Genomic DNA, 27,363 nt, shown 5'->3' with positions numbered 1-27,363 from the left:
GCTTCATAAATGAGTTGGGAGATTTTCACCCATTGTAATGGCCTGGAATAGTTTAAATAACCCAGGTTTACCTGTTTAAATGCTCAAATCCAAGAATTGATAAGGTATTTGTGCATTATAACGGTAGCTCTGTAATGCCTTGCTGATGTCTTCTATGTGTACATAATATAATCAAGTTGTCTATTTCTTTTTCTTTCTTTTTTTTTTTTTTTAACGGTACGCGGGCCTCTCACCGTTGTGGCCTCTCCCATTGCGGAGCACAGGCTCCAGACGCGCAGGCTCAGCGGCCATGGCTCACGGGCCCAGCCGCTCTGCGGCACGTGAGATCCTCCCGGAGCGGGGCACGAACCCGTGTCCTCTGCATCAGCAGGTGGACTCTCAACCACTGCGCCACCAGGGAAACCCCAAGTTGTCTATTTCTTGAACCCGTTCTGATACCTTCTAACTCGTTAAGATTTCACCCGTTTCCTTCAAGCTTTCAAATTGTGGTCATAGAATTACACGTTAAAGTCTCTTTCTGTATCTGCGACATGGCTCCTTTTTCCTTTTTTCATTTTCTCCTTTTACCTTGATCAGGTTCAGAGTTTACCTAATTTATTATCTTTTCAAAGAATCCAGATCCGTGTGCCAGGGTACAGTAGTGTGATGGAGGAAGTTCTAGTTCATTAATTTTCATTTTCCTTAATTTCCTCTTCCTTAGTTTTTTGAAAAAATGTTATTTTATTGTTCGGTTCCTAATTTCTAACATGTTTTAATACCCTTATTTTTCATTGTTTGTTTCATAATGAAAGTGTTTAAGTCTATAAACTTTCTTTGGGTACAGCTTTCACTGTGTCTTATAGTTATTAGGTATTAATGAAAACACTTAAAGAAAAGAATTGAAATTTCAGAAATAAATATTAGTGTTATAGCAATTTAATATATGACAAAGATGGAAATTCATTTTAATGCCAAAAAAGATTAATAAATGATGTTGGCACAAATGGCTATTTTGAAGAATATGCATTTAAGAATATAACATTCATATCTTTTGCCATACACAGAAATAAGTTTCAGTTTCATTACTTAAATTTTCAAAAAATCTTGCGAGAAACATATGACTGTATGTACTATCATGAGTCGAGAAGGAGCTTCTTAACCAAGGTTGAAAACTCAGAAAATACATACAAATGTTGATATGAAAAATATGTGAGCAAGGTCTACAAATAATAGGTTATGAAGAGATACACTTATAACACAGATGACAATGTAATATGCAGAAGGTTTAAACATTAATAGTAAAAAAGACAACTACTAATCCAGTGGAAAAATGGACAAATGATAAGCACAGCTTTCATGAAAATAAATGCTCACATTTAAACTAGAGCTCAGGGAAATGCAAATCAAAGTAATAATGAAAGCATTTTTATATGCACAAGACTTGCAAAATTAAAAAGAGCAATAATACCTATTGCTGCTGGGGATGCAGGAAAAAAATTGTATTTTAATAGATTGCTGGAGGAAATATAAATTCTTACATTCTTTTAGGAAATAAGTAGATAATATTTATAAAAATACCTGGGCTCTTTGATCCAGCAATCCCTGGGAATCTATTCCAAAGAGCTAAAACTACCAGTGTATTAAAAATAAAAACAGGGAAATATATTACATGCTCATGGTTGCATGCTCACGGAAACAAAGGAAATGCCCACTAGTAGTGTGGTAGTCACATAAGCTGCTAAAAATATTCCTTTCTAGAAATATGGTTAAGAGTGAACTTTGTTCCTATTAAAACTAGAAGTGTCACCTAGCTAGTTTGAGCCAGGGCACTGTGAGTGGCAGTGATGTGCCCCTTCTTGGTGGAAGCTTTGGGTCCACGTGTTGCTCACCAGGCTTCCTTCCTACCCTGTAGCGGCTGTGGAAGCTTGTATCAACCTAGAGCTTTATCAGTCTGGCCAGCTGAGTAACTGGGGAACAGAACTCACTTGCCCTCCTCTTTTGGACATGTAGCATAACCAAAGAAAGAAAACTTTTGGAGAGGGTAAGCCACTGAGATTTTGTAACTGTTACTACAGCATAACCAAGCCTATCAGGACTCCTAGAGTAACGCGATGGCTAAATTATGGTCCATCATATAATTAACTTTGACCTTGATTCTACCAGGTGACTTGGGTTGATTTTCACAAGATATTGCTGAAAGACAAAAGAAAGATGCTTAGAAACATTTATATTATCCCAGTTTTTATAAGAAAAACAATTAATACATCTTTATACATATATTACTATATAGATTATATGAATACGGAGAATAATATGAAGAAATACATACAAAGTTGTTCAACGAGGCTATAAAGGAAAGATAAATCTAGACTGTAACACTTTAAAAAAAAAGCTAAGATGTGTGGTGTGATCACATGCCTCAGAGTTATTCATATTTAATTGTAAGTACAAATAAAGTATTATTGAGCTGGTATCATCAAATAATTTCATAAAGTATTTCATTGAATCTAGGATGCTTTATGCTTGGTGCTCTCTTGGTCTTACCTGCATCAGGTTTTCACGTACCTGGCTGGAAATGCTACTAAGAAATACATCAGGGCTTCTCAAGGTGTGCTCTTGCCTGCGTTGTTAGAAATGAAAATTTGCAGGCCCCACTGAAGACAATCCAGCATCAGGAATTGGGAGTGGGGCCCAGTAATATGTGTCTTATCAACCCTTGCACGTGATTCCAATGCAAACTCGTTCTTAATAAGATGTAGCCTTAATTTCGAGGTCAAAATGTGATTTAAAAAAAGTCCACCTTAGAAATAAGGTAACTTATTAGACTGTCATTTTAACACACTGTCCTCTGTGCTACTTCCGATTTGCAAATTTTTTCTTACTTACAGTATAAATTCCCAATGACCGGATTTGATTGGCTTTATTTTGTTTTTTATCTGCTAGGTCACATCACTACAAATAAACATCCTTGAGATCAGGTGTTGACCCTAAATCCAGAGTTAGCTGTGACCGAAGTGAGACTGGGATAAGAGAGCAAGTGGTACAAAACGTAACTAGCTGTTACAGGTGCTTTGGGCAGTTTTCCAAAGAAGTGTGTTTGGAAATGTCAGGCAATTGACCTACTATAATTGTTTTAATTTTATGTTGATAAAGTATTTCTCCTGTGAAGACAATGGAATGTTGATATTTTATGCTAATTTTATACTTTGTTTTTATTGTTTATATTTTTAAAATACAACACTTTAAAAAATTTTTAATGCTTTTCCTTTGGTAGTTTCACATGCTTTATAAATAATTCTTTTTAAAATAAATTTTCTGTCAACAATATCTTCAGTTAATCATCTTCTGTTCGTTTTTCAGCTGTATGTTTCATTTATATTTAAGTTTTTTTTTTTTTTGCGGTACGCGGGCCTCTCACTGTTGTGGCCTCTCCCGTTGCGGAGCACAGGTTCCGGACGCGCAGGCTCAGCGGCCATGGCTCACGGGCCCAGCCGCTCCGCGGCATGTAGGGATCTTCCCGGACCGGGGCACGAACCCGCGTCCTCTGCATCGGCAGACGGACTCTCAACCACTGCGCCACCAGGGAAATCCTATATTTAAGTATCATTGATAACCATTTGTTCGTAGAGAAAAAAGCAAAGCTCTGACTGGGACAAAGGAACTCTCTTTCCTCCTGTTTTTGTTGCCTGTTTCTAAGAAGAACACTTCAAATGAAATATGCAAATTATGTCTTATTATTTTGGCATTCCTGTGATCACAGGTATAACTGTATGCTTTACCCTAGCTGTGGTAATTCATCATTAGTTACTTATAGCACAGGCTTGCACTCATTCTTGCCCCCCTCTAATGCTTTCATTACTGCCATCATGATCTTTTCAACATTCATAGTGCATCATGTTCTTCCTCTGTTTGAAATGCTTCGGTAACGTTTTAGGGTAATGACCAAAATCTTGAACATGGCTTCAAGGCCCTGCATGATCAGGTCCCAGCCTACCTTTCCATCTTACTCTGAGCTCCAGTTACACAGGCCTACTATAATTTTGTATTTTAAATTATGAAAATGTTTAAACATACTAAAAGATAACATAGTTCAAAAAAACCCCTATACAACCAGTTTCCAAGATAATCAAGACTTAGCCACATTGCATCTCTAAAAAAATATGGACATTGATTAATTTTCGTCTTCTTTTTTCTAGCCAGGTTGACCTAGCTTATAGGGTAAGACGGTGCCCAGCTTTGCTGGGGAAACTATTTCTTTGGACCTCAGTTCTATAAATTGGGAGTACATATCTCATAAAGTCATTATAAATAAATGAATTCATACATTTTAGAATTTTAGAACATGTTTGTTATATAGTACACAGTTAATAAATGAGGTCATTACCATTTAGCACAGGTTACACATCCCCCTACCTCAGGGCCTTTGCACAGTCTACAAGCACTATTCTTCTTTTGCCCTCTCAGACTTTATGTCTACCAATAGTTCAAATGTCACATCTTTAGGGAAGATGTCCCCAGCCTCCCTAGATTAGCCTATATTGTCTTCATACATTTTATGCTTTTCCTGCATGGCACTTATTTAAAATTATTAATTTGTGAGGCTGTAACAGTTGTCTTTCCATTATAAGGAAGCTCCATGAGCGGAGAAGATGGTATGTTTGGCTCCCTGTTTTAAATCCCTAATACCTAGCACAAAGTAGGTACTCAGAACATCTATTCAATATTTAAGGATCAATTTCTTTTCAACTAATTTGTTTTGGATCAAATCCTCTGCTGTCAACATGTATAAAGCTAATTATAATAAATGTAGTAAATCTTATAACAGGTTTAAACAACTAATTTTCAGTTACTTGAGGGATTAAACATATTGAAAGCATATTAAGTTAATAAAGAGTACTTCTTTGCAGAGGAGGAAAAAAATGCTTCTAGGTATAAAGTTTGTGTGTTTCAACTGAACTCTAAAGTAAAAGGCTGATGGAGTGGAAGTCAGGGGAGGTTTAAGCTAGCAGTTAAGTGGCTCAGATATAAACAGAAGGAAGAGCCTCTAGATAATCTTTCAGCTGACTTTCATATTTATACACAATTTCTACCTGTGTATGAGTTTAGGGCATTTGATTACCTTACAAATATTAGTATCATCAAATCTGTTTTCCTCCTAGAAGAATCCACTTGTATATAAGAATTAGGTTTGTAATTTTTTCATTACAATAATTATAAAAGAATGATTCTCATGAAGCTTCATCTCCCCAAGACACTAGTCATTTATTTTCAAGTTTCCAAATCATATACCCAACTATTAATAAAATAAAATGTAAAAAGATAACTGACCTCAGGTAAGTTTCAAAAGCACCTTCTCATAAAGTTCAGTTCACAAACACCCCAAATAGTTGACTCTGTCTTCTGATGGCTAGTATTTATAAGGAAGTTTAGAGAATCAGTGCAGGAGAGGAGAAGGATATGGCCAAATTCTGTATTTAGGATACTGTGTTCTGTATTTTCCTCTTGTTTAATCATTCTGCATATTAGTTCCAAGCAACCTGCTTAATTTGTTCTAAATTTTCCCCAACTTATTTGACACAGAACTTATAACTCTCTCTCAAAACTAGAGTTAGCAAACATACTTTGAGAACTGCTAGTCTGGCTGCACTCTACAGATTGACAGGTTCAGAATCCTAGTGAAAATATAAAACCACCTTGGTTATAGTGATCCCATAACTCCTGGTGACCATTAAGAGTTCACAAATCATCCATTTATTAATCCATTTTAGAATCTCATCAAGAGTTGATGTTCTATCTTACAATTTGCAGAATCTACTTTTTGCCTTTTGATTAACAAGGTATCCGCCAGTCTCTAACCTTTGAGTACCTTAATAATTTCTTTATAATTCTGCAAGGCTTAGTAACAGCAATTTATTAAGTTTACCCATCAAGTTCTTAATGAGAATTTGGGAGTTGGGGGTAAAGGGCTATCTTACAGCATCTGAGAGAAGAAAATGCAGACAAGCCTCATTACCTTTGGGACCAGCAACTTGAAAGTTGTCAGGGACAAATATTGATCCTTTTACATCAGTGGGAAGTGCATAATAGAATTACTTGAGGAATTATTTGAAAATTCATGGCATCACTGGGCTTAAGACCCTAGGTATTGCATGCGTAGTCTGAAAAGCTCCCCAGGTGATTCTGATAAACATTTCTAGAAAATCCTTGTTTTGGATAATATGTTCCTCACTGTAATCTTTTACAATAAGCACAACGTAACTGTTATTTGTGATAAAGACAGTGAAGACCTCCAGACTTTTTAGCTTTTTTCATTCTGTTTCAGGCCATAGGTCTGTGGTATTTTCCTCTGAGTACACTGCACTCTGATTTCCTGAATAGCACTTTAGGGCTCTCTACCATTACTCCTTGATCTGATTATCAGAATTAAGATGGGAGGTCTATTTCCCCCCAAGGTACACATTTCTTCCACTTGATCAACCAATACTTCCTCTGTGGTTAAATTTAAGTTTCAAAGAGCAGTTCTCTTAACTTTTTTTCTTCTTCTCGGGAGTAGGGAAACAACAAATGCACCAGAAAGTCTTGCTGGAGTATTTTAGGACATTCTTCAGTAGCTTACATTTCCTAATAGGGTCTGGTATTGGCCTCTGTGAGTTCGGTTGCCTTAAACTATCCATTGATAGTTCCCTGGCTAGACAGGCTGTAGTATCCTCCCCCAAATATCTCTCCCTTCTCCTTCTGTCCTCAGAGCAATCTACTACAGAGCCACCTTGTTGTCTGTACCTCTTCTAGATATGCAGCACTACACTACCTCATCTCTTACAGATTGTTTCTTCTAACTATATTACCCTTTCTGTCACTATATCCCAGTAGCTTTTTTCCCACCAACTCTTGATCATATATATTAAAATACATTCTTTATTATTCCTCTTCAGTGAATTTTCTGAGACTTTAATATTTAATCTCCGGGAAATTAAAACTGTTATTTGGTTTTGTTTTTGTTTCTTGCGGTACGCGCGCCTCTCACTGTTGTGGCCTCTCCCGTTGCAGAGCACAGGCTCCGGACGCGCAGGCTCAGCGCCCATGGCTCACGGGCCTAGCCGCTCCGCGGCACGCGGGATCTTCCCGGACTGGGGCACGAACCCGCGTCCCCTGCATCGGCAGGCGGACTCTCAACCACTGCGCCACCAGGGAAGCCCTGTTATTCTTTTTATATCTTACAGTTTTCGGAGATCATAGTTTTTTAAAGAAAAAAATACAGAATTCATTTTGGTGACTTAAAGCAAGATATAATTTAGATAATTATTTTATCCGTTCAAATAAGACCTCCTACATTTAATTGACTAATAGTTTAAGCACAGGTTACTATGCTTAACTTATTTAGGTTTATGTGAATCTGAAATAATACCATTAAGTTTTCAGCTGTCTTAGCAACATCAAAGGAAAAGGACTAGTTAAATGCCACCTTTGCTCCTAAACTACCAAGAGCTAAGACACATACAAATTTTATGGCAAGTAATCTAAAACTCTTCTAAAAATGATTAACTGTTATTCTATCCAACAAGAAAACAAATACAACAAATCTATCTAATTAGTTAAGACACCAGATACTCGTCATGCAGTTTCAGCATCTAGTAACAAACCTCTAAGCTTTAAAACTGTTTCACAACTTCTAAGCACTAATAATACATTTAAAAAGGTTGATACCCACTTTAAACCACATATAAAAGTACCAGAGTACACAATTAACAAGTAAATGCGCATAAACAACGAAGAAAGAGTCTCAAGTCTAATTCAGGAGCTCAACCTGGCAGTCTCCAAAGATTTATCTCCAAAGCAGAGCCATTAGCATAACTTTTAAAAAATAGAATTTTTCATGTGTCAAAACGTGATTGACTGAATTGGCCCAAGGAACAGGTTATCTTTTTATCTTTTCAAAAATTAAGAGTGCAAAATGTAACCATTAGAAATTGAAACAAAAACAAGCATTTCAGAATAGTTCTTTCAGTACCTTCAAATTCTGACAAAATACAGGACAGTAAAAAAATTAAATATGCCAATTTTGCTTACTGCTATCAGGTTTTTAAAAATTTCCATTTTTTGGTCCATATTCAGTAAATAATAAAATTAAACTCTTTTCATATCTGAGTTAAGAGCTCTAGGGTATTCCTTAAAAAGAAATAATGTAATAATAAATAAAAATGTTAAGACAGTTCAAAGTAACAAATCCATAATCAATACCACTAATGGTGATGTTCCTTAAACTTACATTTTAATGTTTCCCTTAATGAGTGTGTCTAAATATAAATATATACATATTTTTTGGTTGTTAACAATACCCACAATCCGCCCCAAACACATCCATGGACTTTATTAAATCCAAGTAAGTAGCCTAAAATGTTGGTTTCAATGCCAGAAATGGCCAGATTAAAAATAAAGTAATTGCTGATGAAAAACGGTCTTCCTTTTATTCTCAACTATGTTTGTTATATGTGCTTTTTAAGTTATTTAACAAAAAAATGACCTTTAAAATATATAATTTCACATCTCAAAGTTAATTCGAAAGAACTGTGCAACATTTCATTTGAAAATAACAGTTTCAGCAGATATATGCAAGATTCCTACATGAGTTGTAAATCTGTCATCAAAACCATCACATTTTAGTATTTTTAAAGGGGAATTCAATATAGGAGATTTTTTTCTGCATTATGCAACTGATTAAAGACAGCACTTTTACATGTAAAAATAATTTACACTAAAAAACTCAGGTGCAAAAAGTCTGATACTCTGTTTATCAAAATAACAAGAACAAAATGAGCAATGATAAAATAGCAAAAGTCATTACAAAAAATAGTAAATTCCTATTTAAATTCCTGTGCTCACAGGTTAAAAATGTTTATCAATTAACTATATCACAGATCGTAGATACTTTAAGCTATAATATAGAAAGGTAACATGAGATATTTGAAATTCAAGTTGTACTTACCAAAATAGTTTTAACCTGAGTCTCTGACATCTTCAGAAATGTACTTGACAATAATGTATGATAAAGTATAGTTAATATTTAGTAGTATAATTCAAAGTTATTTTTCTTTGACGTGCTCTAAATACTGCTTCTTCTTAAATGTTTGAGTAAAACTATAAATATTTATTACACTTTTGGGGCCAAGTTCTCTAAACACAAGGGAGTGTCTGAATTAAAAGCTGTTACTTTTTCCTGCTATACAAACATATGAGGATGTCTTTCATGTTCAAAATGCCTTTGATTTAATCTTATTTTCACATTTCAAGTTATTTTAAAACAAATGCAAAGGTCAAAAGATTATCATAGATACACACCCACTGAAGAATTTAATACAATCTCACTAAAGGATATCAACTTAATCATCTCCTCCTATAAATATTTTCTTTTTATTTATTTTGTGTTTAGAAGTTGCAGTTTTAAGTACTATTAACAGAAAATACATAACAACAGCTTCCTAACAAGTGAAAAAAAATAATTATAAATGCTGGAAAAATTGGCCTCATTGACATATTTACAGACTTTTATTTCATACAGACTCCATTGGAAATTATATGACATTTATTATACAAGCATTAACATTTCCAAATCACTGCATAGTGAGCACTTCAGTTCTTTATTGTCTATACCCTTGAAAGTCACTCAGTTGCTGAAGGCAATACCGACAAGCATCAAAAATGGTCAAACTGAGATGCTACTGATATATCGTTCTGCTCCTTTGCCTAAAGATGTTTCTGTCGTGTCCTTATGCTTTTTTTTCTCCTTGCTCCTCTGATCCTCCTGCAACTTCAGAATGATGTTTCGGATTTCTTCTCTTTTTGTTCTCATTCTTGGGGGAGGAAACCAGTTTTCCAAATTCATAGGCAGTTCAAAATTGAGAATTGGATTCTGAAAATAAAAACATTAAATGCACCTTAGAAAACTATAATAAAAAGTATCTTGGTTTCAATCACAAAAGCATTCCACAGAAGAAATGAAAGAAATCAGTACTTACTCATTATCTATTCCATGCAGGCACTGTGCTGGGCACTGGAGATGTAAGACAAGACAGTTTCTGCCTACAGATCTTATAGTCTATATCAGGGGTCAGCAAACTACAGCTAGTGGGCCACATTCTGCCTATTGCCTGTTCTTGTAAATAAAAGCCTTATTGGAACACACCCACAGTAACTCATCTACATGCTGCCTGTGGATGCTTTCTTTCATGCCGCAATAGCAGAACCGAGTGTAGAGACCGTATGGCCGCAGAGCCTGAAATATTTCCTACCTGACTACCTGGTGCCTTATGAAAGTGATTGCTAACTCCAGTCGAGATAGATAACTCAACAATTAAAACAATGAATATGACAAGTATTAAGGCAGGAGAAGCTGAGTCCTATGCAAATACATATCTAAGGGCTTAGCACAATTTCAAGAAGTGATGTTTATGCTAAGACCTGAAGAATGAGTAGGAGTTAGCCAAATAAGGAATGATGGAAGCAACAGGGAAGAGTATTCCAGGTAATGAAATATATACCAACGCCTGGAGGCAAGAGACAATATGACACAACATGAGAGGCTGAATGACATCCAGGGGGATGGTGTGTAGAATGCTGGTGTGAGAATGGTAGAAATGAGGCTAGAAGCTTGAACAGGAGTTGGATGATGCAGGCCACTGAAGGATTCTGGTCTTTAACTCAAGAATAACAGGAAGCCATTATAAGATTTAAAGCAGAAAAGCAACACAATTAGATTTGGGTTTTGGGAAAACAACTGTGAAAAATACAAGGCAAGAGGCCACGTCAGAGGTTGGTGCAGCAGTTTGGAATAGTGAGGCTAATGAAATGGACTTAGTGGTACCAGGGGTAAATAACTGAACATAAGTGACACTAAGTGACAGAATTCACAGGGCTTATGGCACCATGCGTGGTGGATGGAGAAGAGGAAGAAGTCAAGATAACTGTAAAGAATATCCAAGAGAGCCCAGAGATAAACCCACACACATATGGTTACCTTATTTTTGATAAAGGAGGCAAGAATATATAATGGAGAAAAGACAGCCTCTTCAGTAAGTGGTGCTGGGAAAACTGGACAGCTACATGTAAAAGTATGAGATTAGAACACTCTCTAACACCATACACAAAAATAAACTCAAAATGGATTAAAGACCTAAATGTGGGCTTCCCTGGTGGCGCAGTGGTTGAGAGTCCGCCTGCCGATGCAGGGGACACGGGTTCATGCCCCGATCCAGGAAGATCCCACATGCCGCAGAGCGGCTGGGCCTGTAAGCCATGGCCGCTGAGCCTGCGTGGCCAGAGTCTGTGCTCCGCAACGGGAGAGGCCACAACAGTGAGAGGCCCGCGTACCGCCAAAAAAAAAAAAAAAAGACCTAAATATAAGGCCAGGCACTATCAAACTCTTAGAGGAAAACATAGTAAGAACACTCTTTGACATAAATCACAGCAAGATCCCTTTTGACCCACCTCCTAGAGTAATGGAAATAAAAACAAAAATAAACAAATGGGCTTAAAAACTTTTGCACAGCAAAGGAAACCATAAACAAGACGAAAAGACAACCCTCAGAAGGGGAGAAAATATTTGCAAATGAAGCAACTGACAAAGGATTAATCTCCAAAATTTACAAGCAGCTCATGCAGCTCAATATCAAAAAAACAAACCCAATCCAAAAATGGGCAGGAGGCCTAAATAGACATTTCTCCAAAGAAGATATACAGATTGCCAACAAACACATGAAAGGACACGCTCAACATCACTCATTATCAGAGATATGCAAATCAAAACTACAATGAGGTATCACCTCACACCAGTTAGAATGGGCATCATCAGAAAATCTACAAACAACAAATGCTGGAGGGCTTGCCTGGTGGCGCAGTGGTTAAGAATCCGCCTGCCAATGCAGGGGACACGTGTTCAAACCCTGGTCTGGGAAGATCCCACATGCTGCAGAGCAACTAAGCCCGTGCGCCACAACTACAGAGCCTGCGCGCCACAGCTACTGAGCCCGCGTGCTACAAACTACTGAAGCCCGCGTGCCTGGAGTCTGTGCTCCACACAAGAGAAGTCACTGCAATGAGAAGCCCGCACACCGCAATGAAGAATAGCCCCTGCTCACTGCAACCAGGGAAAGTCCGTACGCAGCAACGAAGACCCAATGCAGCCAAAAATAAATAAATAAAATAAATAAATTAAAAAAAAAATGCTGGAGAGGGTGTGGAGAACAGGGAACCCTCTTGCACTGTTGGTGGTAATGTAAATTGATACAGCCACTATGGAGAACAGTACGGAGGTTCCTTAAAAAACTAAAAATAGAACTGCCATATGACCCAGCAATCCCACTGTTGGGCATATACCCTGAGAAAACTATAATTCAAAAAGTCATGTGCCACAATGTTCACTGTAGCTCTATTTACAATAGCCAGGACATGGAAGCAATCTAAGTGTCCATCGACAGATGAATGGATAAAGAAGATGTGGCACATATATACAATGGAATATTACTCAGCCATAAAAAGAAATGAAATTGAGTTATTTGTAGTGAGGTGGATGGACCTAGCGTCTGTCATACAGAGTGAAGTAAGTTAGAAAGAGAAAAACAAATACTGTATGCTAACACATATATATATGGAATCTAAAAAAAAAAAAAGGTTCTGCAGAACCTAGGGGCAAGGACAAGAATAAAGACGCAGACGCAGAGAATGGACTTGAGGACACAAGGAGGGGGAAGGGTAAGCTGGGACGAAGTGAGAGAGTGGCATGGACATATATACACTACCAAACGTAAAATAGATAGCTAGTGGGAAGCAGCCGCATAGCACAGGGAGATCAGCTCGGTGCTTTGTGACCACTTAGAGGGGTGGGATAGGGAGGGTGGGAGGGAAATGCAAGAGGGAGGAGATATGGGGATATATGTATATGTATAGCTGATTCACCTTGTTATAAAGCAGAAACTAACACAACAATGTAAAGCAATTATACTCCAATAAAGATGTTTAAAAAAAAAAAAAAGAATATCCAAGGGAGGTGTGCATGGTATTGTACCTCTGAAGTCAAAGGAAGAACGTGTTATGTGGAAGGAATAAAACAGTGTCAAATGGTGCTGCGAGGTCAGGAACAATTTCAATATAAGGGTGAGGGTCAAGCCGGATTATAGAGATTTGAGAAGCAAATAGGATTCGTGGAAATGAAGACAATGAATATAAACACTTGTCCAGAAATATATCTGTGAAGGGGAGAAAAGAAGGTAAAAGATATAGCCCGAATCGTGGGAGACATTTCTTAAGGCAGAAAGAGCCAGTGGAGAGGAACTGATTAGTGATGAGTAATGAAGTCAACAAGCCTTGGATTTGATGGAGTATGGTCATTTTTATTTTAAGCCTTAAAAATTCTCCAATTTAAGAGTCTTTGCTCCTTGGAATAATTTTTGAAACAATAGTTTTCAATCTCTTCAGAATATTTGCTTACTGTGTTTTTTACACTAACATGAGATCAAACACACCATTTTATTATTTATTAAATCAGATCCAACAAACTGAAACCCACCTCAAAAAAGCTCTCTACATACTGCAATATGTATACACCACAATCACTGAAGTTGTTTTGCTGGGGTACTTTTGGATTAGAGCCTTTCATAACATCTTTGGAAAAACTTCTTTTGCATCCTTTTTTAACTTCCCACTCCACTTCTAAATACCTGCAATGATGTGTATATAGTAAGAATACATACATATAAATATACATAGTTCCTCATTCCCACCAGAATACAAAGTACAGGTAGAGTTTTGAACTTACTCTCTTAGAATTTTTACAACATTTGACCGAGAAGGCCCTCTGAGTGAGTCCATCAGTAGGATACAAGGTCTATACGGTAGAAATGACCAAATATTAATACTTTATAATGTTTAAAAGGCATAAAAAGATGTACATTAACAATAAAATTTCAAACCTTAAAAATTCACTTTGTATGACTCAGTAAAACTTGCTGGGGGGGGGCGGATAACACCCTAATAATACTTAACTATCCATGGTTATATTAAATACTGAATTAAAGAGTAATAATTTAATCATATCTAAGTTATGAATATAGTTCACCAAAGTTCCTAAAAACACTTAAAAATTTAGTAGAAAGTCAAAACAATTCTGAAAATTTGAACATCTGCATATTCCAAATTACCAAAAGTGAGACCATGCAAAAGTAGAAGAAAAATAATCCCATTTTTAACTAAAATCTATTTTAGATAAAAAAAATCAGGTAATCTTCACATAAAAGAATTAGTTTAGAATCCAGTGTTTTGGGCGAGGTTCCACTTCAGAACACTCAGTATAAATAATACTCAACTTTTAAAATTTTGTTGTTAAACCCAAGTAAGTGAGGAAGTCTAATGTAGTGCAAAAAGTCCTGAAATGATTAAAGATCTAGGTTCTTCCTGGCTAACATTTTATGGGATTTGGAAAAAATCTCTCAACTGCTCTAGGTCTCTATGTTTTCCTTTATAAATGAAGGTTGCTTTTCAAATGCTATTAATGGAGTTTCAGACAAGATTTCCTACAAAAAGTCAAAAGAGATGAAGTCTAGAAATAGGTACTACTTCATCGCCTAAGAAGTCTGCAGACCCTGGCAAGATCTCAGAACATGTACTTCTGAGAACCAAAATAGACTCACTCTCAATTTGGGGTTTCCATCTGTTTCTTTGTTTGTTTGTTTGTTTGTTTTTTGCTGCACCACGGCTTGCGGGATCTTAGTTCCCCAACCAGGGATTGAACCCACGCCCTCAGCAGTGAGAGCGCAGAATCCTAACCACTGGACTGCCAGGGAATTCCCTGGGTTTCCCACCTGGAACATGTCCCTTAGGACTGCCTTAAGTCACTCCACAGCCTTCACACAGTAGCTATGGAACCAGTGTAAACTCCAATTCCCATGTTACTGATGTGAATTTGAATGACATTCTTTGTCCTTTCCTGCTCCAAATCACTATATATCCAAAAGGAGTAGTGGTTTTCTATGCACACGCACAGACATGGAAAATGGGCAAATGGAGAACTGAAATAATTTCCATTCTCCCCAACTCAAACCTTGGACATTGGGCAGGACCTAATTTTCCTCACTGACTCTGAAAGCTTCTGTGATTTTTGCTTAAATACCTGTTTTAATTAAAACAGTATGGTTAATGTTTTATTCTAAGAGGGTACGTGAATAAAAATTATCATGTAGGGTCTTCCCTGGTGGCGCGGTGGTTTAAGAATCCGCCTGCCAATGCAGGGGACATGGGTTTAAGCCTTGGTCTGGGAAGATCCCACATGCCATGGAGCAACTAAGCCCGTGCGCCACAACTACTGAGCCCACACGTCTAGAGCCCATGCTCCGCAACAAGAGAAGCCACTGCAATGAGAAGCCTGCGAACCGCAATGAAGAGCAGCCCCCGCTCTCCGCAACTAAAGAAAGCACGCGCACAGCAATGAAGACCCAATGCAGCCAAAAATAAGTAAAATTAAAAAAAGAAAAGAGTAACAGTTAAAAAAAAAAACTATCATGTAGTTTGCAAGATGTACGGTTAATGCTTACTGTTTACAGATAGTAGGCTTTAAATGCCACTGTCCTATTTCAGAATTGCAGTTGTCATCGGCAAGGAATCCATCATCACTGCTGTCATCCTGTAAAAGAGAGCCTACTGTTAGTATTGAAAATATACAATCTAAATTACTAATAACGTAACAAAATAGCACTATTGAGGATAAAAATCCTTGTAGCAAATATGTAAAAAAAATATTTTTCTGTTTAGGTGATCAGACATTAGAAAATGTGTTACGTCACTCGATTCCAATGATGTAACACTACAACACAGGCATCTTAATGAAAGAAGCCATCAATCAGAGGTCTAAGAAAACTTGTTACATCTATTTACTCAATCTAAATTTTTAAAGACGAAGTATACCATGACTGATTCTTCTCTAGTCAAACATTATGGCTCTGATTTTAGGTATTTTTACAAAAATTTAATTTGTTGGCTAAAACAACTGTTTTCACAATAGGACATGAATGACTTATATTTATCATCTTTTCACACAAAAATTTTTTTCATATCAGAAACATTTAAAGGGTTTTTGGAAACACTGTTTTACTTGACAAAACCCTTTACCCACTTCACATGAGAGAAGACAGCTTTATGATAGTGTGTCTTATTCTACTGATTACCTTGAATGTAAAACAAACAAAGCTTTTTTTGTCCTGTGGGAAAGCTTCTGGCAACCTTTTGAATGAAACAGTCAACAGTAGGAATAATAATAGTAGTAATACACGGTTAGATTAACTAGTTCACGTAACTGCTATGACCAAAAAGGAGCATGTGAAGTGCTCATTATAAACCTTGAATGTAATCCAGATATGTGTCTGTATATATTAGAAAGAAAAACTGTATTTCATAGCCACGCACTGTAGACCAAGGGACATCACAAAAATGTTTTTTGTTCACAAGAGGATTGAGCAAAAAGGAAAAATGGTGCAGTACAAAGTTATCTTTACTACTAGATAAACTCAAAGTTTGTCTTAACAACTAAGGAAGAGGCAGAAAAAGGAAATGGAATAAGCTTTTCTCTCAGTAGAAAATGCCTGTTTAACTGAAGTTATAAAATATTTTCAAAAATATACTTTATTCTTGGTGTTAATAAAGCTTATTAGGGCAAACAAGACTCTAAGGAAATATGAGAACCGACCTATGTTAACTAAATATGATCTGCTCCTGCCATGATGCATATACAGCAGATTAGATGAAAGAAAAAATCATTAGACAGGTGGTAAAAATAGTGTAATTCTGCTGTGTTCGTGCACCACACACCACATAATCGAAAATGTGAACACTTGCCTCCTGAGTGTTAAGTAAGACCGAAGGTTAAGCACGGCGCACAAATGCTTTAAAAGAGCAACGGAAAGGGGTGCGGTAGGGGTGGTGGGCGGTCGCTGGGTCGCGGCGGGAGGATCCATTTCACATGGAAACTTTCCACGGTGGGTGATATTAGTTTAGTCCTCAATGGCAAACTAAACAAACAAACAAAAACCCCAAAACAAAAAATGAAACAACGTTCATACATCTATCCCGGCAACTTCTGAACTGAAAACCAAATTTGTGTTGTGAGATGAGATCCAAGTACAGAAGGCATGAGTTAACCGTTTGAAGTAATCGCCTATAAAAATCTAAAGAAAAACTTTTTTTTTTTTTTTCTGTACGCGGGCCTCTCACTGTTGTGGCCTCTCCCGTTGCGGAGCACAGGCTCCGGATGCGCAGGCTCAGCAGCCATGGCTCACGGGCCCAGCCGCTCCGCGGCATGTGGGATCTTCCCGGACCGGGGCACGAACCCGCATCCCCTGCATCGGTAGGCAGAGTCTCAACCACTGCGCCACCAGGGAAGCCCAGAGAAACTTTCACTTATATAAAATACTAGAACTTTTTGCCAAGCGTTAGGTTTCACCTGGTTATCCTGATCTTCTGAGAAGTCGATGAGTTCATCTTCAAGCATTTTACTACCTTCAGCTGATTCATCACTGTAGTTTAGTCTGATTTTGCTTAAGCCATCTGTATCAATAAGAAACATTACATAATTTTTAAAAAGAACACACACATAACTTATAGTACATGATGTTAAAATTAATGCTAGTAATTAATTGCATAGTAATTACGAATACAAAATCTGTCTTAGCATGTAAATATCACAAGTATAAAATAAGTTACTTTTAAGTAAAAAACCTGGATTATGTCATCTACAGAGTTGTTTCTACTACTCAGACCCTAAAATTTATTAAACTTTAAACACTAGGTATCAATTATATTATTAAATATTTATGTATATTTAAATACACATATATATATAAAGATTTTGTGCTACGTATGCTAGGTATCTTTAATAACAGAAGCTACAATAGTTTGAAAACAACTCAACTGTTCAATAACAGGAATGGTTAGCAAACGTAGAACATAAAATGAAATACTGTGTACACTAGAGAAATTAAAATTGTGAAAATATGGAAAATTATACAAGTTAAAAGAACATGATTAAAACAAAGTAAAACAGGCTTGCTTTTGCACAAATAATTTAAAAAAATACAAAAATGAAAATAATTATGCTAGGATAGTAGTTATGGATGAGTTCCTCAACTCTGTATATTTTTCCTTCATGTTTGGTTATATTCATAGACTTTTCAACAAAATAAAATGACACAAGCCAACGTAGGTGCTGGGCAGTATGAAAATAAATGACTCGTAGAAATATTTGAAATGAATTCTTTTAAAGGTCTGTTTCAAGAATCTAAATCCTTAAAAATCAATGATTTTCTTAAAGAAACAGAAGATTTACCAGAAAATAATGAAAACTGATCAGGAACTTTGATGCCAAATATACAAATATTGTTTATTATAGAGCATACCATTTCCAAGTTTTTAAAAGCATGACTTCAAGGTATTTTAAACAGGATTTAACTTATTTTGGTACAAGTTATTAAAAGGGCAAAAGAATACTAATATAAGCAAGATAGGATGGGAAAGCAGCAAGATAAAAGTGCTCCTGGAAAAATACATTTAACATATATAAAAGTCCAAATGTTGTGATCGAAAACATACCATTTGAAATAATAAAGCACGCAAAGAATAACCTTTTCAATTTATCTCTTTCAAAAGTCTGTATTTTTATGCTTTCTTGAAGCAAAAACACCTATATTTAAATAAAACTTGTCCAAATCCTCAGGCAGTTAAGAGCTAGTCACTACAGTCAAGTTATTTTTGCAGCGAAGTATTCCTGTCTATACCTATCTATTACACAGAAACTGTGTCATATAAACATGAACCTTATAAAAATGAAATACGTGTGCACTGCAAAAAAGGAGAAAAGTAACTTAAATAGTGTAGTCAATTTCTTCAACTATTTCGTTCAGTAAACAAATGCCCTAGTATAAATTGAGAGGCAATAACTCCATCAGCTGTTCTCCCAATCAGTCCCATTTCCTGAGCTTTTCTCACATAGTGAGATCACCTGAAGATGCCAAACCAAGCGTGATTCTAGAGTTTAAAAATACACATTTTTCATGTACCATACAGAGCAAGACAACTACTTCAAATGGTGCCCAACTGAAAAAACACCAAATCAAAGTAGTGATAACAGACATTATTCTCCTACAGTTGACCTTAAAAACCTAATCCCCGTGGCAAGATACAACTCCACTTATTTACTGCAGCATGTCAACCGACATCAGTCAACACTCTGTACATGTTCAACGGTTAAAATTATGTTAAATGTTTTATTTAAGTCCTGTCAACAATACTCCCAGACCAAATAGAAACAGATCACTAAGATATTAATCATAATCACAAAAATTTTTACAAGCTCTCCTTATCCTCATTTCTGATACGTCATTATTTTATCTAGGATAGACGGCTTAGCCATCCTCTCCAAGGCAGTAAAGGCTCCTCTAGAGAGCACTCTAATTCAATGTACTTTTGGGTGAGTGATGCCTTGGAAACATCTGGTGAAAGATTTGAGAGCTCGTTCCTGAAAAATACAGACCCATTCTAGAGAACCATTTTTCAAACTGTGGGACACTATGGTCATTGGATTAAGATAAGCATTGAAAAAGAATAGAAAAATGCCAGTGTATCACACACAATAAAGGTAAATTAATTTCCTTTAAGGAAGATATAGTCGATAAAGTTACACACATACTAAAAACAAAACAAAACAAATGCACAAACTATAATTTTTAATAGAAGAATAAACAGATATTATAAAAGGGCAAACTACATACAACAGATATTCTTTACTTTGGTCTCCATTAGGATTTATGGGTATATTTACTCAAATTTAACAGGTTATTTCTCAAGTAGAACATTAACTTGTAGAGAGAGCCACCAGGAATTTCTGGGGTTTGTGTATATGAAGGAAGTCCTAAGGCTTTGTTTGTCCCATTGCTCTAAGACATGCACTTTAATTCATTTTTTAAACTTGAATTCACATTAAACTGTATGAAATTACTGATCAAAAAGGAACTTAAAAAATGTTCTGTGGAGATATAATTCACATACAATTCACCCATTTAAAGTGTACATGTAAGTAGTTTTTGGTATATTTACAAATACTATGTGCAACCATCCCTGGAGTCAACTTTAAAACATTTTCAAAATGTTTTAACTCTCAAAAAACCCCACAAAAAAACAAACAAAAACTCTGTACACTTCAGCTATCACTCCCTTCTCCCCATACTCCTGTCCCATACCCGCAACCAGCCCTAAGCAGCCATTAACCCACTCTACAGATTTTCCTGGGAGATTTCATACAAATGGAATCACATAATATGAGGTCTTCTATGACTACTTAGCATGCTTTCAAGTTTCATCTATGTAGCATGTATCACTCCTTCATTTCTTTTTATGGCCTAATAATATTCCATTGGATGGATGTATCATGTTTTGATTATCCATTTGTCAGCTGATGAACATCTGGATTGTGTCTACCATTTGGCTATTATGAATAATGCTGCTATAAATGTTCATGCCCAAGTTTTTGTGTGGACATACGTTTTTATTTCTCTTGGGTAATTATCTAGGCGTGGAACTGCTGGATCACATGATAACTCTATGTTTAACGTTTTGAGGAACTGTCAAAACTGTCTCCCAAAGCAAGCTGTACCATTTTACATTCCCACTAATGATATATGAAGGCCTCAATTTCCGCACATCCTCACCAACACCTGTTAGTATCTGACTTTCTGATTCTAGCCATGCTGTCATGGCTATGAAGAGGCATCTCTTTGTGGTTTTGACTTACATTTCCTTCATGACTAATGATGTCCAGCATCTTCTCATGTACTAACTGGCAGGATTTTGTTGTTTTCTTTTTTTATTTTTAATGGGGTATAATTGATTTACAATGTTGTGTTAGTTTCAGGTTTACAGCAAAGTGAATCTGTTATATAAATACATATATCCACTCTTTATTAGATTCTTTTCCCATATAGGCCATCACAGAGTATTGTGTAGAGTTCCCTGTGCTGTACAGTAGGTCCTTATTAGTTATCTATTTTATATATAGTAGTGTGTATATGTCCAAAATAAATCCCAATTTATCCCACCTCCAGGACTTTGTTTTAAAGGCAATGAGAAACAGTGCACACTGCCTTGAAGGCTTAATCTTCAGAGTGCCCATCTACACAATGCTTTCTGTTTAGCAAAATGGTAATTAATCTCTAACGTGGCTATTCACTGCCTTTTTTTTTTCTATTCAAGTATTAAAATACTAAAACTGAAAAAAATTAGTCAGAACTTGGTGATTACGTACTTCGCTTAATCTTCATTCCATTTCCTGCCTGCTGAAACAGACTTGAAAGTCAGCTAGAAAAGGAAGCGCAGTTGACCCTTGAACAACACAGGTTTGAACTGCACTGGCCCACCCACACATGGATATCTTTTCAATAAATACGTAGTACAGTACTACACAATCTGAGGTTGGTTGAATCCAGGGATGCGAATCTGTGGATGTGAAACAGTGGTATGACACGAATGGCTGACTATAAAGTTAGAGGTGGATTTTTGATTGTCAGAGGGTCAGCAACCCTAAACCCCATGTTGTTCAAGGGTCAACTGTATTTATCTGCTTGGCTTTTGATATACTTTTTTGCTTTATCTGCTAAATTTCCCCCTTCTGCCTTTTATCTTATACCCCCTAAAGGGCACAAAGACCAACACATATGGCTAATGTCAGCTTTATGCAGCTGAGTATGTCAAACAAAAAATATTTTTTTAAGAGCGCAGCCAACACCTTTCTGACTTCCTAAAATAATACAGGCTGGTAGAAGTACAGAGTATGTTGAGCATTCACAACTTTTTCTTGAACTTTTGAGTTCAACTTTTGAAAGTTGGGACTCAACTTTCTCACTGAGTTCACATAATTTCTTCTATGCCTTATACTGAGTTTTCTCCTCCCAAGAAAATGTATTAGATATACTCATAGTTTAGTAAGTTTGCTATCCAATATACATAGCATATTATGGGTTTATGAAGTAGACTTTGGGGTTGAAGTGGAAATTATGCAGTTGACTTGATATATAATTTAAGTATTTGAAGAGAAACCTTAGATTTCTATAACAAGTGCTAGAAATATGGACCTGATTCAAGGAATAAAACAATTTATTAGAAGTGAAGGGAAATAAAAAAGCAGAGGTTGGACCAGTGCCCTTTCTCCCACTGAAAATCATGAAGGAGAGAGAGTGAGGAACAGAAACTAGCTTTTAATTTGAATGTCAACAGCTATTTGGAGGAGAAATTTCTGCCTCTTGCCCCTTGATCTCAATTGCCCATCTGTAACCTTAGAAGATCGAACTAATTTGCCTTAACAGATCTAAAACTGCAACTACTGTTTATGCTGAATAATTTCCTACAAAATAAATATAAGTCCAAGTTCCTATAAATGGAAAATGCAGACCTTGTACTATAATTTTAAAACTTCATTCTCTGTAAGGGTGAGGGGAGGAGACTCACTATAAAGGGGGCACAAGGCAATTTTTTTGAGTAACGGAAAGGTTCTAAATCTTGATTGTTGTAGTGACTACATGACTACACATTTATCAAAGCTCACTGAGCTATACTTATGAGTGAACGTTACTGTAAGTAAATTATACCTCAATAAACCTGACTTAAAAAAAAATTGTGCCCTGAAATCTTAATCCTATTTCTAAAAATTCCAACTTATTCTAATTCTTTGATTTTTTAAAACATTTAGAAACATACCTGTATGGTGCATAGAACTTAAATATTCATTCTGTAGGCCACTCTCACTTTTAGTCCTATCAACAACTTTCTGGCATGCAGATTCTCCTTTATTCGATTCTTCATTTTCACTTGCAGTATGATTTATTTTTTTCAGACTACATTTCACACTGCTAAGGTTTCTCCGATAACGAGGGTCACTTTCTTCCTGTTCATTATTTGAATCAATTACAGCTACGCAATGCTTTCTGTTTAGCATCTTCTTAATTACAGGCTTGGCAGCAGAGTTTTGAGAATAACTGTCCATTTCACTGGCTGAAGGTGAAGAAATACAACTGTCCTCTACAGTTGAACATTTTTGCGTGACTGTATTTTCATGGTAATGAGGATTAGGTTCATACTTTGGTTTTTCCAAACCAGGGAAACAAACAACAGCCAAAAACCAGTGTGCACTGTAAAAAACAAATGAAACTACTGAATATATTATTAGAAAAATTTATTATATTTGGCAATAAATATTAAATCTTTTTTCTAAAGGTTTTATAAACAAATTTATTAAGAATGCCCAATTTTTTCAATTCTCAAATTAATCCACTTGTTTATAGGATCATTGATTCATTAACAGAATACAATGTCTATTCAAAAATAACATAATTTTTGTAATAACATAATTTTTGTCAGAATTACATAGCCTGCGTTCACTTTTGCAAACAATCCTTTGAACATTTTCTTGCTTTTGGAATGAAAAATTCATTGTTTTCCAGGCAATTTAACAAAATGTAAATTACATCACTGCAATTCATCATTCCCATTTACCTTTCCTTTGCCCTATTTATGCCAAGGACAAATACTATCTAGCCTCAAGATTAAAATGTCTTCAGAAGTCTAATTAGACTTTACAATTTTGAACATTTTCTAAATATTGTAAGTAATAGCTTTTAAAAAATTTTATGTCTGTGTTTTTCTTATTAATGAGGTAGGAACTTCTTAATATTGAAAACATTAAATAATTCTTGTCTCATGCTATACTAAAATAAAATACACTAAATTGAAATAATACATCTAATCTAATCATCATCACAGAATTCCAAGTATTAGTAGAATTCCAGCTATCAAGTGGGTACTCATGATAGAGCTGAATTCAGGTAACACAGGTCCCAGCAGTAGGATATAAGCCATGAGTAAGATGCTGTACAGCTAAAAGTGGGTAATATTCATTAATCTAATTAATTTTATTAAGGGCTTACAATTAGCTAGGCACAGTGTTATGTGCTGAGATACAATGAACAGGCTATAGATGTCAGATAATTTATTAGCTGAGCTCAATATATGTCACAGAGTAGGGTGTTCAGTAGATATTTGCTGAATGAAAAATTAATGTTGACATAGATAAAAGTTATTCTATATTCTGTTTCTGTAAAATATTAAATTCCCCCAAGGTACTACTAAGAAACAGCACTGTCTGTCTCTTCATCAGACAGTATGAGTAGAAAAGGTCACAGATGCTGGATTCATTCTCAGTACTGAAAAGGCCAGATAGAGGAATGCCTCTCTCCTCTTCTTAATTATTAACCTTCAGGATCCCAAGGACTTAGGTCAGGTGAGGCTAGAAGAGCAGCACACCATCTTTCTCACTTCATCAATTCTAAGACACAGCTGATTGTAAGTCACATCTCAACTTCATAAAGGTTATAATGTGAAAATATGTGTTTTGAAAATTGATTAAATATGGTATAATACAGTGACTCTCAACCTATAGCTGAAACCTACGTCTATCACAGTTTTAAACATTTTTCAGCTATGACAATATGGATAAGCCATAGTTTTTCTGTTGCCTCACCTAAAAACTTGGAAAAAAATCTTCCTTCACCTAGCTGAAAAGAGAAAGCTGAATCAGATACATCTGAGGTCACTTTCAACCTCTAAGAGCCAGGAGCCAGGGTTTTGCTTTTATGATCCCTTTTAATATCAGCTACCTTGACCTTAAGCCATCAGTGGGAGAAGAGGCTAAAACAGGTAATTTCGCTTATCTTAAGATGAATTAGATCCAAACATCTAATTTCTGCTCCTTGTCAATTGCTACAATTTTTAACAAACAGCTTATAAACTTTTAGCTTAAAGAAATTACCGCCACAAAGAAAATTAAAAATAAAATAGATGACAAATACATAGCAGCCTAACTAATCTAATTAGCTTTATCTCTTAAAAAAAAAAAAACCCATGATCTGGAAGCTATTCTTTCACCTACAAAGAGCACAGTTCTCTTGGTGAACACTTTACTAATTCTGTACCTTTGTTCATCCTCTACCTTTCACCAAGACGACTAAAAGCACTGAATGTAGCTTCCATCCACATCAGATGCTGTGACTAAGAGGGATATGCCTCTATTGCTAAACTGTGTGTACCTAAAATTATACTTTTATTTTAAATTTTTATAATTAATTTCTGACAAATGGCTTCCTATGTATATCCTCCCTTTGGCCTAGTGGGCAGCTCACTTGCTACTTTATATGACAGATTAATGTCAAGAAACTTTACTTTGAGGAAAATGAAGAAATTAAAGATTAGTTTTAAACTTAGTTTTAAATTTTTTTATGATACTATGTTTGACTCAAATATATATCTTTGAAGAAGGTGGGCTTTACAGCTATAACCAATGTTTTAACCTAGCCTACCTATCTTTGACCGGGCTAATTAGAGGGCACAGGTTTTATGATTAAAGCATGATTATAAATAAATAGGATTTGATTATACTATAGAGTGAATTTGTTTTTTATAGTGGGGAAAAAAGAGCACATTCAGAAAATAGCTTGGCACAAACAGGCTTATTAGAAATAAACAATCTTACAGAATACCAACCTCAGATAAGGTTACTCTGCAACCATGATAAAAGGAGACAAAGTAAGGCCATTTCATAATTTGTCTCAGCAGAGACAAATATAAGATCACAATGCAACCCCTCAAAATACCAAATATACTTTTTTTGCTAAATGAGCGAATGCAACTTCTTTATCCAAACAAACCACTGCTTCCTTAGACCTTCCACCAAACCAAAGCCCAAATTCTTTTACTGCCTCTTTCAAACACACTTTTACTGAGAGGATCCATAGTCGCCCATGTTGTGTGTTCTCCCTTGAGGCAAGTACTAAACCCAAGTTGTCCAACTACAGGGGTATTCCTGGAGGTCTTTGGCTGGAGGACACAGGAAAATTAAAAAATGAAATAGAAAAACTCTCAAGTTTAAATTGTATAATAAGACTATCCTATACATCTATGCCTCTCTAGTCACTGGGGGAGAAAAACACAAAATGTTTACCACCCCCATTTACTTAGAAAATAGCTGTAAGTGGTAAACATGGTTTTCAGTGAGCAAATGACATAAATCCAGCCACCTTTTCTTCTTTTCGATTAAGAGCCAAAGTGTATCTTAAAGATTCAAATTATTCTATGTGAGCTAATCACCATTCTGTACATAGCAGTCTTTTCTATATAGGATGTCTGCTAGACCACAAGCACCATTTTTAAAAGATGACATTATTCTACATTGATGAATAAAATGAAAATTAGAAAGATCTCTTATCTAGTGTCTGTAAAATTCAGTATCTTATATGATTCACTGGAAAAGTATATTAATTTCCATAAAATAAAGAATATAAGTGTCAATATATACAACAAATTTCAGAAAGAAGTTAAAAAATGGATGAATTATTCACCTCAAAAACACATCTGCTAAAAACTGCCATCATATTAACATAAAGGAAATTCTTACTCACGCTTCATTAAGGGGTACAAAAATAAAATCCTTTTCAAAAATATCTACATGCCGGGTCCATGTTTTTACTCTTCCATGTCGCTTCTGCTGTATTCTGTAAAACAAGAGAGAAACTATCAAGCTTTTGAAGTGTTTCTAGTGTTTCTGCCTCTAAGCAGCAATTTATACATTACAAAGATTGAGATGTTAATAGATCAGCTGTATGATTTAACAAGTTGTGAGAAGAAAGCAGAACATCTGAGATGGAGCTGGGAAGATGGGAAACTGCCCGTCCCTGAATCTGGAAGAAAGAGATTATTTAATTCCTCCTACTACTTACTAGGGTGGATCAGAGCTACTATTTTTATTGTTGCAGAACTGGTTTTAGCAACGATATCGAGAAGCATATCAGACCATGACCTATAAGAACTGAGGAGAAGAGAGCAGGAAAAGTGAGCACTATCTTACAGCTGGTGAAACAGGACAGAACCAGCACTGATCAAAACCAACCACTACCATCAACTCTAAGAAGCAAAATCAGGGATCACTGGAATAGTAGAAAATATTATTAATATTATGCACAGCAGCCATCAATTCAAGACATTTAACAGCACTTATGACAAAAAATGTTCCAACTTTTTGTGTGTATCTTGTGACCAATTGCCAGCAAGTATTAGAGCTGGATGCAGTCACTATATGGAGAGGCATTATAAATAACTCAGGCCTCATATGTAGAATGTTGTTTCCTTAACTTGTCTGAGAAGAATTATCCAAAGAACTTATTAAAATTACAGATTCACAGGTTCCTCTGTTAGCTATTATGGATGGAACATCTGGGGTAAAACAGAGCAATCGGTATTTAATAAGTATTCAAG

General features: G+C 35.9%; 1 protein-coding gene across 1 annotated transcript; it reads right to left on the bottom strand.

Moving 5' to 3' along the window:
- Positions 1 to 9,368: 9,368 nt before the first annotated feature.
- LOC149747836 (sentrin-specific protease 6-like) lies at positions 9,369 to 26,603 on the bottom strand. The gene is made up of 6 exons (XM_089921752.1): positions 26,511 to 26,603; positions 17,459 to 17,562; positions 15,558 to 15,646; positions 13,787 to 13,855; positions 13,538 to 13,688; positions 9,369 to 9,886 (listed from the first exon to the last, which is right to left on the bottom strand). Exons 1-6 carry the CDS (start codon positions 26,515 to 26,517, stop codon positions 9,680 to 9,682), a joined length of 627 nt encoding a protein of 208 aa, XP_089777878.1. The 5' UTR covers positions 26,518 to 26,603; the 3' UTR covers positions 9,369 to 9,679.
- Positions 26,604 to 27,363: the final 760 nt, after the last annotated feature.

Source organism: Delphinapterus leucas, chromosome 12, assembly GCF_059928025.1.
Source record: "Delphinapterus leucas isolate spDelLeu-1000000601 "Yukka" chromosome 12, BTC_Dleu_Yukka2, whole genome shotgun sequence".
NCBI lineage: Eukaryota > Metazoa > Chordata > Mammalia > Artiodactyla > Monodontidae > Delphinapterus > Delphinapterus leucas.
Note: the sequence above shows the minus strand (reverse complement) of the source record. Positions and strands in the feature narration are given on the sequence as shown.

What these genes read in the sequence shown, in the direction of transcription:
- LOC149747836 (XM_089921752.1), bottom strand. An exon ending in CAGAAGATCAGGATAACCAG is followed by an intron (nt 15,647 to 17,458) that starts GTGAAACCTAAC and finishes TCTCTTTTACAG; the next exon opens with GATGACAGCAGTGATGATGG. An exon ending in ATGTAGAGAGCTTTTTTGAG is followed by an intron (nt 9,887 to 13,537) that starts GTGGGTTTCAGT and finishes TTTTATTTTCAG; the next exon opens with AATCCAATTCTCAATTTTGA.